The sequence below is a fragment of the Triticum dicoccoides genome, chromosome 2A (assembly GCF_002162155.2).
Source record: "Triticum dicoccoides isolate Atlit2015 ecotype Zavitan chromosome 2A, WEW_v2.0, whole genome shotgun sequence".
Lineage (NCBI taxonomy): Eukaryota > Viridiplantae > Streptophyta > Magnoliopsida > Poales > Poaceae > Triticum > Triticum dicoccoides.
The window spans coordinates 164722421-164732634 of NC_041382.1; the positions used below are offsets into that span (position 1 = coordinate 164722421).

The following is a 10214-nucleotide window of genomic DNA, read 5'->3' on the forward strand; positions in this document are numbered from 1 at the left end:
TGTGAGATGAAATAAAATTGGTGAATCCCAACGATGTTTGGGACTCATAAGTAATTTCCAATGGAGCATAAACAGTAGGCTGTAAAGGGTCTACAAGATTAATGTGACTCCAAAGGAAATATGTAAATATGTAAAACACGACTTAAATCGAAAGGTTTTTGCGCGTTTTGCACTAAATAGATTACAATGAGTGTTGGTGGCACATCATGATCTGAGTTACATCAGATGAAAGTAAGAACACAGGGGATACTGCCTGAAGAAGTCTTTTATGAACTAAAGCAATCAAATGTTGTTTGGGGTTAAAGAAAATGAGAGGACAATTGTATTCGTGCAAAGTTATAGAATGGGAAATTCATTTCCTAATCCTGTGCATGCGGATGACATCCTACTTGCTAGTGGTGATGTCAACCTACTGCAGGAGGAGAAAAGAAGTTCTTATCCTCAAAGTTTAAAAGAATGTTCTCGGTAGAGTGTCTCTCGTTATAAGTATCGAGATTCACAAATAAAAGAATAAAAGGGGGTATTAGGAATGTCGAATGGACATGCTAAGAAAGGTCTCTAAAGTATGCATACGAGAAAACCTACGCCTGTTCTTATAGTTAAGGGTAATGGAACTGGAAACTATGATGTTCCAAGAGTTGATGAGAAAAGATTGAAAAACGGATATGGTACCATATGCTTCAGTTGTTGGAAGCTCAATACATTACCCTGACACAGTTCACATATCCGGGTTGTTTTGGCAATGTCCAGTCCATATATAGATCACTGGAATGGAGTCAAAGATATCGGCCTCAAGCTTAAAGAAATAAGTGCTCTCAAAAGATTGTGAGTACAAAGACATGACTTGTGAAATGTATAGCGAAATCCACAATTGTCGCTAACTTTCATACTTGGAGGTTTTTGTATGGAAAAGCTCCAAAGAATGAAACAATTATCATGAATGTGATGCAAAGATATTTTATAGCTTGATATGAGGATGAGGGACAGGCAAAATGGTTATGAAGACCTGTACTCGGAGTTGATAATGGTTGACAACAGCGATAACTATTTTAAGTCTTTCGCTCCTATAACAACGAGTCAAGTGTTGAACACACTGACACAGAGTATGCGTTGTAAAGGAGAAAGTCCGGAATTATGTAGGAATGCTTGAAGCATAAAAGCAACAGACAAGTGTTTGCAGATCTGCTTATTAAAGGCTTACCGCCCAGTGTGTTCGGAGAACACACAGTCGACATGGGTTTTATGGTATAGTCTAACATTTCCAGACAATAAAAGGGCCCAAGGTTAAAGAATTTGTTTCAAAACAGAGTGGTACATTGTGGCTGTCTGATTCTATCGGCAATTGAGTTGTGACGATGAAACATGTTCTATGTATTGATCTGTTATGAAACGAGTAAAGTAAAAGTATAAGGTCAAAAGTAAAAATTGAGATCAAGGAGGAGAATGTTAGGATGATCTCCACCGTGTGGGCCCAACGGCCCACCGGGCCCTTAGATCCGCGCCCTGATCGGGGGCGCTCAACCCACTATGGGTGACGGGCCCCTGTCACCTGCACTATATAAAGAGGCGGGAGTCGGCGGCTCGCATTACAAGGTTCGTCCAGCGCCGCACACCCCACGTAATCCCCTACCGATCTAGGGTTAGTGCAATGCTGATGGGAAGCTCCGCCACCACTACTCTCTGCCACCACCGTCGCCATCCACCATGGCCGGCAACTGGAGCTCCTCGAGCCACAAGGAGAAGGTAGGTTCACCGGATTAATCTACCCTACCCGATCCACAGATCTATCACTAATAAGTTGTACTCCCTCCGTTTCAAAATAGATAACCCAACTTTATATTATCTTTGTACTAAAGGTATTTTAGAACGGTGAGGTAGTATAAAGTTGGGTCATCTATTTTGGAACGGAGAGGTAGTATAAAGTTGGGTCATCTATTTTGGAACGGAGGGAGTAGCACTCTAAGGTCTCGGGTTTCTCCTAAATCTCACATCCATACGTAGCATAGCTACCCGTTTGTGCTTTCGTCCTCTTCATCAGCCGCGATTGTCAGAACCTGCAAGAGTCTGGGTGCTTTCACTTGACTACCCGGTGGAGGTGCTCCCAAGCTCAGAGCCATGGGCTGAACCCAAGATTTGGAGTGGGTCGAGGTGCCACACAATGTTTGCAGACCAAACCTTATGAGTAGTCGGACCATAACAGTATCGATGAACAGTCACTCGCTTTTGCTTTTGATAGTTATACGATTCCAGGCCGTCTGTTCTCCATCAGGTTCGCTACGCGCTTGGCTAGGCGTTGGGGATGCCTGGAAGGCACCAACCAGCACGACGGATGGCTGGTGGAGGGTACCGCACAACAAGGCTTCCTTCCACCGAGGAAGGTTAGGTTGGCAGGGCATCAGGGCAAGGTCATTGTCAACATAGGTCTTGGAGGAGATGGGAAGCTTGGGACTGCAGCTAACAAGACTACCACAGGGAAAGGAGCTTCGCCCTGCCGCCATGGAGCAGACGCCATTGGGTTCGCAAATCGCAGTAGGAGAGAGTTAGCACCGCCCTCCTACACTTTTGTGTAGGGTCCCTCCTACACTTCGGTGTCAAAAAGAAATAAAACTTTGCACTTTTGCACGCTCTCTATGGTTGTTTGAATTTCTGGAAATGTGGAGTGAAATGCCAGTCCAAACATGGACCGAAGCATCGGCAACCACCAGACATGGAAAACCGTTAGGTGAAGCACTCTACAAGTAGGTGGCTGAAAGCGACGGGGTAACATGAAACGGTGAAGGCCGTGATGAGGAAGGAAGGAAGCAAATCAAGATATATATGGAAGCAGAAAATAGCGAGCTATTTATAGGGGGAGGGAAAGTACACACAGCCTGGTGTACTTCAACTACCTAAAAGGCAAGGCCAATGCAGTACCCATCCACATGAGATCTAAAGCTACTTTCGAAAAGATGGAAATGGAAGACACGAGCACATGCATGCCATCCTGAGCTATGAAAAGCTTGCGTATGTGAGTACCTACCTACCGGCTGATAGGCTCGCTTTAAAACAATCAAACACAGTGTGCAAATATGCATGACCAGATCGAAACTTGTATTTTTCCCAAAGAATAAACATGCAACGGCATACAAATAGACACAGAAGAAGAAGAAGCAACATTGTATGTACTTTGGGTGACTTTATTAATGGGGACCAGTATGGCATTGGCACCCCCAAATAGTTTTTACTAGTAAAGCCGACCAAATCCTCTAGTAACAAATGAAATGGTTAAAAAAGGAGAAGAGGAAAAACACGCAAGCTAATGTTGCCATAAATGGGCAAGATAATACAGCATCCCTGGTATACAAGTTTGTCGTCCGTATGACAGAATTCCAGCTTATGTTGGAACACCTTCTAAGTGTGTGCCGCAATCACCACTGCACATCTCATTGGAAAACCAAAAGACCTAATACACGTAGAAAATTAAACTAAAATCTGAAACCTTCACAAAATGTTTGTATCCCGCTCCTCTAGCATGTTGGTTGGTGTCCGTAAACCACACCTCTGGTTAGCTAGAAACAATTAACTAACCTGTATATTAATCTGATATCACCAATTCACAGTACTGCACGTGAATACCTGATATAATGGGTGTCTTGCCTATCCCAAGTCATATATATGACTATAATAATATTCTCGCCTAGGAAGTGATACCTGCAAAACGGTGCAACAAATCTTGATCAGATACAAACATTCTAGTATAGTTTCTCTTCACAGTATAAATTTCAAGAATATAATAAAGTGGGCATTGACAACAAACAGACTCGATTACTGATTACTGCATGTACGATGCACCTCAGATCATGTGTTGACTAGTTAGAAACTTAGTATCAAGTTACCAAAAAAAAACTTAACCATTTTCATTCCCAAACATATTATACAGTTTAAGTTGTAACAAAATACATGTGAGCGACTTCTTGTCACGCATGCCTGATCAGATAGCAAAAGTAAATATCCATGACAGAGTATAGCTCATGTCCTCGAGACAAGGAGCCCTTACACCACATTTAACTATGATCTACACAGGAAATGGGGCAAGCAACAAGCACGGTTGTCCAAATTAAAGAAGAAATTTACATCTCTACAACACCAGTTGAGCAAAAATGACCCAGTCCTTGGTGCATCAAAGTATAAAGATCAACACTAACTTATGTAACAATTCTGACTCGGCGCATTTTCACGAAAGCAAAATATTAACTACAACAATACTTTTTTCATTTTCAATTGCAACTGGTTAAATATTCTGTAATTACAAAATAGTTAGAATCACTATCAAACTTCGTTGTAGTGCATTCAATTATTTGAGAAAATAGGATTAACCTGTTGCCAGAATTCTAAACACATACACACACAGAGAGGGAGAATTTATCACAAATTGGCAATAATAATAATAAAGTGTCATTCAATGGGTTATCTTAGCTAGTTTCTAAAAATGCACACTCATTCATGTGTAACTAAACTATCAATCAAGCACGGAAACAAATGACAGTAGCTTTGGAAATAAAACCACCGATAACAGTCCTGACAGAAAATGGTAATTTAGAACTATAATAATTCGTCAGATGAAAGGAAGAACACATGTCCATCCTCCACAGACATGAGTCAATACATACTTCACTTAATGCGAGTTCCAAACTGATTCTAAACGTATTTAGACAAGTGATTTGCTCAGCCAATGACAGCAGCCACATGCATACAAAATATTCTCATAATTGCTTGGCTCACCCTCTTTTTCAATTTTATTTATATTTAAAATATATTGTTTTCTCATTTCTTACCCTTTATGTTGTTCAGGCACATGCATTACACATCTCCAATGCTATCATTTACCCTCAACTTCAGGATGGCACTACAATAACAAGGTTGTAGCAAATCTCAATTTTACTTATGAAAGAGCTGGTCACAAAATTTGACCTAGAATTATGTCAAAGATCATAGAGTAGATACAGGAACTAAACAAACCAGGTTAGTGAATACATCCTACACCAATCATTTGCATCGATTTACTTGACACAACTAAAATTGCAAAACAAATCATTGGTCCCTAATCCATTATGTTTGTCAGGCATTACATGGAAGCATATCCCAGGTCAATGGAATGGATGAAGGCAGTGCTCCCTATTTGATCTATTCATTATCAGTCAAAGCTGATGCGTCCAAAAGTTGTTGCTCTTGATAGTGCTTTCATTACAGCAAAAGCAGTCAGACAGCACCCAATGTTGTGTCAGTTAAATGTGATACGTATACTACCACAATATAATTACAACACAATTCCTACAAGTTCAATCCACTGATCTACCAGTCAAATCTGATGTAAGCCCCAAGAAAGGTCTATTGATTATGCTCTAGCATCAACTGATTAAGCATATGGCATGCAATTATGCAACATTTTTCCTTTCCAAAAACATAGACATGCAGATGTAATGGTTCTAATAAACTATGAAGGGTAGATCAATTGCTCTATTTAAATATTCATTCTATTTTTTGAATAACTGAGTTATGCAGCACCTTTAATTTTCAAAAAAAGATGGGAAATTCATGTGTAGCTAATAGCAAAATGCTGAAGCGGGTACTGACCTCTGCTTGTCTGATTATTATTAACAGTATAGTTGCCCATGTAACTTGCTGGCATGTTCGATTTGATATCTGGATCGATATTTCCAAGATCATTATCAAAAGGAGGAATATCGATCTCAGATGACGTGAACCTCCAGGTTGAGTCACCATAAATAGAGTTGTTGCCATATGTATCTATGTTGTTCATTTCATATGCATTGGCTGACGCAGAAAAAGGTTCACCAATGGTGCCAGTTGGGTTGCTCCTTCCATAGCCGCCAGACGGCAAACCAAAGTTATCTCCAGCCCCACGGCCAATGTTAGACCCAAGGCTTGAAATGCTTCCCATCCCATGGGCAGAAGTAGGACCTCCCCAATTTATACCATCGCCAGTAATACCAACTTGACTCCCACTTCCAGATGGTACAAAAGAACTCATGTTTGTAGGGCTGTTCTGGTAGTTGACATTTCCATTACCCCAAACATTCCTTCCCATTGAACTCAATATCGATCCTGAATCATCATTCAGACCAACGTACCCAATAGGGCTGCCTAGTCTGTTTGAACCACCATTGTAGTATGAACCCATTTGCCGCCCATTTGAGTTATTGAGGAAACTAGAGTTTGCACCAAAATTTGCATTCATCCCAGTTTCAACATTCATGCCCATTCCATAACTGGGGCCAAATGAAGAAAACCCATTTCGTGCACCTGAAAGCAGGCCAAACCTTCCATCCACCCTCATGCCGTAACCTCCTATCGGGTTTGGGCTATATCCCTGGTTGAAGCCATTCAAGAAGTTGTGAACCCTGCTGATAGCAAGGTTCTGCCCTCCAGCAGGTGAGCGTGCGACAGGTCCAGGCGACTGCTCCTTTGGGACAGCTCTCTTGACTTCAACCATCTTGCCATTAAGCTCATGGAAGTTCTTGTGCAGCGCCTTATCCACTGCATCTTCTGAATCATAGGTGATGAAGCCAAAGCCCCTGGGCCTCTGTGTGTTGTGGTCGTACATGACAACCACATCTGTTATCATGCCGAATTGCTCAAAATACCTTCTGAATTCAACCTCAGTAACATTGGAGGCCAGCCCCCCAACAAAGATCTTTCTGGTACGGACTGGCCCAGGCGAGCCTATGCTGCTGCCATTGTTCTTGCTTGCAATGCTCTGGTCGTCCCTGGGAACAGCTTTCTTGGCTTCGACCTGAATTGAATTGGCGCAGACAATTGAGCTCAAGCTTGGTCGAACCACAGACAGGATTACAAGCAGAATTCCCAACGAAATGCACATGACTAGACTAGCAGAGGAAGGAGCAAGAATGGCATCACGTAATTACCATGCGGCCATCGATCATGTGCTTGTCCATGGTGACTCGCTCAGCAACGCCGGCCTCGGCAAAGACTATGAAGCCGAAGCCGCGAGCGCGGCCGGTGTTGCGGTCGCGCATGATGACAGCCTCGGTGACCTCGCCGAAGCGGCCAAAGTAGTCGCGGAGGCGGTCCTCGTCCGTCTCCCAGGAGATGCCGCCGACGAAGAGCTTCCCGGAGTCGGCCTCCATCGCGTCCTCCCCTACCCTCCTACCCCTGCAATCCACAAGTCAGGGCGAATTCATACCAGCCAGCCATAGCAAATGCGGACAAAACCCCGACTTATCCACAAGGGCAGCCACAAAACGAAACGCGCACACGCCCCGCGCGCGCGCGCGCAGGGAGGGCTAGCTAGATCCGAGCTGAAAGCAACGCGGCGATCGAGCCGCGCCCGCGGGCCACGCAGCAAAACGACAAGCGCGCCTCACAGGGCCGCGGAATTACGCGAGATCCGTACCAGATCCGGCCGATCCGGCGGCGATCGGCGCAGGGCGTGGCGGGGCGGGGCGGATCGGGCGACTCACCGATCGGCGGTCGGCGGCGGCGGTCGGCGGCGGCGGAGGAGGAGGTGGGATCGGGGGAGCCGCGGGGCCGCTCCTCGCGATCTCCGGCGGTGCCAGCCAAGATCTCGATGCGGCCGGGGCGATGGGAAAGGGAGGGGAGGAAGGGGATGTGGGGATGTTACTTGGGCTTGGACGCTTCGTCTCCTCCTCTCCTTTTTATCGAACCTTTGCTCGCTCCCCCCTCTCTCCGCCCGCTCGCTCGCTCGCTCGGTGCTGCGCTGCGCTGCGCGATGCGGTTGTTGTTTTTTACTTTTGCGCGGACGGAGCGGGGGTTGCCTTTTTTAATCGGTTTCCGCTGGCCTGGAATCGCGGTGCTCGGCTCGATTGGGAAAGCAGCAGCGGGGGCCGGTGGGGTGACGCGGATAATCGCATAAAACTATCCCGGGGGCAGGTTGGTGCGTGCCGCCCGCTCCCTCCCTCGGCCCTGCCCTGCCGCGCTGGACCCTGAGCTGGGCTTGCCTGGTGCGCCGCGAGGAGGAAGACGAACCCAGCTCACGCTGCCCTCCTCCCTGCTGCGTGCTAGCCGGAGCCGCCCCGGTTTCAAATCCTCTTCTTTCTCTTGCACCCAAGAAAGCTCCGAGCTTTTAAAATGGTGGTACTGCTCTTCTACTAACGGAGACGAGAAATGGAGCATCATTGACGGAATGCATGTAGCGATGTACTCCGATTGTAAATGGCTTGAAAATGACATGCTCTCTCATGCCCAGAAAATATCTCATGTAATTCAAATATGCCGCATGCATCATCACATGCGGCTAAAAAACCATGAAGTTATTGTTGAATAAAATTAGCAATTTTTTGATTGATTTAATCCGTAAATAAATTATGAACATTGTTAGACTATGTATAGCTTCTGTACCTATGTACGTATATTGTACATATTGTAACACAACCATTATATATAATGAGATAAGCCACCCCTAGAGGGTTGTGCTGGTTCCCCAAAACTTATTGTCTTACATGGTATCACGCTAGGTTACGACCGCTTTCGCTTCTAAACCCTAATACCCGCACCGCCGCCGCAGCCGCCGCCGCGCCACCGATCGCGCCGCAGCCATGTCGAGCGCCGCCACCACCGGTTCCACTGCTGCGGGCTTCCTCCCGGCCTCTCTTGCGGCTCTGCTCAACCTCCCGCTCGATGCCGTCTCTGTTCCGGCTCCGATCGGGACAAGGAGCATCGGCTCCGTCTTCTCCACGCCGCCGGCGCCCTCGCTTGGGCGTGACCTCGTGGTCCACACCGCGGCGCCGCCGTCCGCTGCGGACTCCGCAGGCGTCGTCCCGCCGCTCCTGCCGCAAGCGGATCACACTGCCCCGCTGGCGGGGTTGGCGGCGTCCGCCCCGGCCGCGGGCCTTGCGGCGTCCGCACCGGCCGCGAGCTTTGCGGCGCCCGCCCTGGCTGCGGTCCCGCCTCCTCCCGCATCGGCTTCGGTGCCTCCGGCTGCCTCCATGGTGTTTGCACCCCAGGCAGCCTCCTCGATGGGATCGTCTTCGCCGCCGCCGTTTCACTTCGGTCATCTCATCACCATCAAGCTCTCCGGCTTGAAAATGACATGCTCTCTCATGCCCAGAAAATATCTCATGTAATTCAAATATGCCGCATGCATCATCACATGCGGCTAAAAAACCATGAAGTTATTGTTGAATAAAATTAGCAATTTTTTGATTGATTTAATCCGTAAATAAATTATGAACATTGTTAGACTATGTATAGCTTCTGTACCTATGTACGTATATTGTACATATTGTAACACAACCATTATATATAATGAGATAAGCCACCCCTAGAGGGTTGTGCTGGTTCCCCAAAACTTATTGTCTTACATGGTATCACGCTAGGTTACGACCGCTTTCGCTTCTAATCCACACTTGTACATGGACTCTGGGGTGACAGAGCATCTAACCAGCGAGATGGGGAAGCTTCACACTCGTGAACCCTATCATGGCTCCGACAAGATCCACACCGCCAATGGAGCAGGTATGCACATCTCTCATATTGGTCAAGCATCTCTTCTCACTAGACATGCCAATAGGAGTCTTCAGCTTCGCAATGTTCTTCGAGTTCCATCTGTGACCCGTAATCTTCTTTCAGTTCCTAAACTCACACGTGATAATAATGTGCTTTGTGAATTTCACCCTTTTGATCTTTTTATTAAGGATCGGGGCACGAGGGACATTCTTCTTAGTGGGCGGTTGTGCCAGGGCCTCTACCGTCTGGAGCATCCTGGTGTCGCTCGTGTTTTCAGTGGAGTTCGGGTCTCTCCGTCACAGTGGCATGCTCGTCTTGGTCACCCGGCCACACCTATTGTCCGTCATATTTTGCGTCGTCATGAGCTTCCTAGTTTGTCTAGTAATAAAGATGTAGCAGTGTGTGATGCTTGTCAGCAGGGGAAGAGTCATCAACTTCTTTTTTCGGAGTCCAGTCGTGAGGTGAAACATCCTTTAGAACTTGTGTTTTCAGATGTATGGGGTCCTGCTCAGACTTCTGTCAGTGGTCATAATTACTATATCAGTTTCATTGATGCTTATAGTCGCTTTACCTGGCTTTACCTTATTAAACGCAAATCTGATGTGTTTGATATTTTTGTTCAGTTTCAAAAACATGTTGAACGTCTTCTCAAGCACAAAATTGTTCATGTCCAGTCAGACTGGGGGGGCGAGTATCGCAACCTCAACTCTTTCTTTCAGTCGCTTGGG

At 46.1% G+C, this 10214-nt stretch overlaps 1 protein-coding gene across 4 annotated transcripts; it reads right to left on the minus strand.

Annotated features, from left to right (window-relative positions):
• Window positions 1-3158: 3158 nt before the first annotated feature.
• Window positions 3159-8042, minus strand: LOC119354002 (heterogeneous nuclear ribonucleoprotein 1-like). 4 transcript variants are annotated; one of them, XR_005170605.1, is made up of 4 exons: window positions 6927-7184; window positions 5614-6793; window positions 4815-4885; window positions 3159-3690 (listed from the first exon to the last, which is right to left on the minus strand). XR_005170605.1 is itself a non-coding variant. In XM_037620709.1 (3 exons), exons 1-3 carry the CDS (start codon window positions 7146-7148, stop codon window positions 3677-3679), a joined length of 1416 nt encoding a protein of 471 aa, XP_037476606.1. In that variant the 5' UTR covers window positions 7149-7183; the 3' UTR covers window positions 3159-3676. The 4 variants fall into 4 exon arrangements, 3 of the variants coding, with proteins under 3 accessions (XP_037476606.1, XP_037476607.1, XP_037476608.1); XM_037620709.1 differs by lacking the exon at window positions 4815-4885 and having other exon boundaries at window positions 6927-7183; XM_037620710.1 differs by lacking the exons at window positions 3159-3690; window positions 4815-4885 and adding an exon at window positions 7482-8042 and having other exon boundaries at window positions 4933-6793; window positions 6927-7173.
• Between the last annotated feature and the right edge of the window lie 2172 nt (window positions 8043-10214).

What these genes read in the sequence shown, in the direction of transcription:
- LOC119354002 (XM_037620710.1), bottom strand. Translation starts at nt 7,148, where the DNA reads ATGGAGGCCGACTCCGGGAAGCTCTTCGTCGGCGGCATCTCCTGGGAG. An exon ending in ACATGATCGATGGCCGCATG is followed by an intron (nt 6,794 to 6,926) that starts GTAATTACGTGA and finishes AATTCAATTCAG; the next exon opens with GTCGAAGCCAAGAAAGCTGT.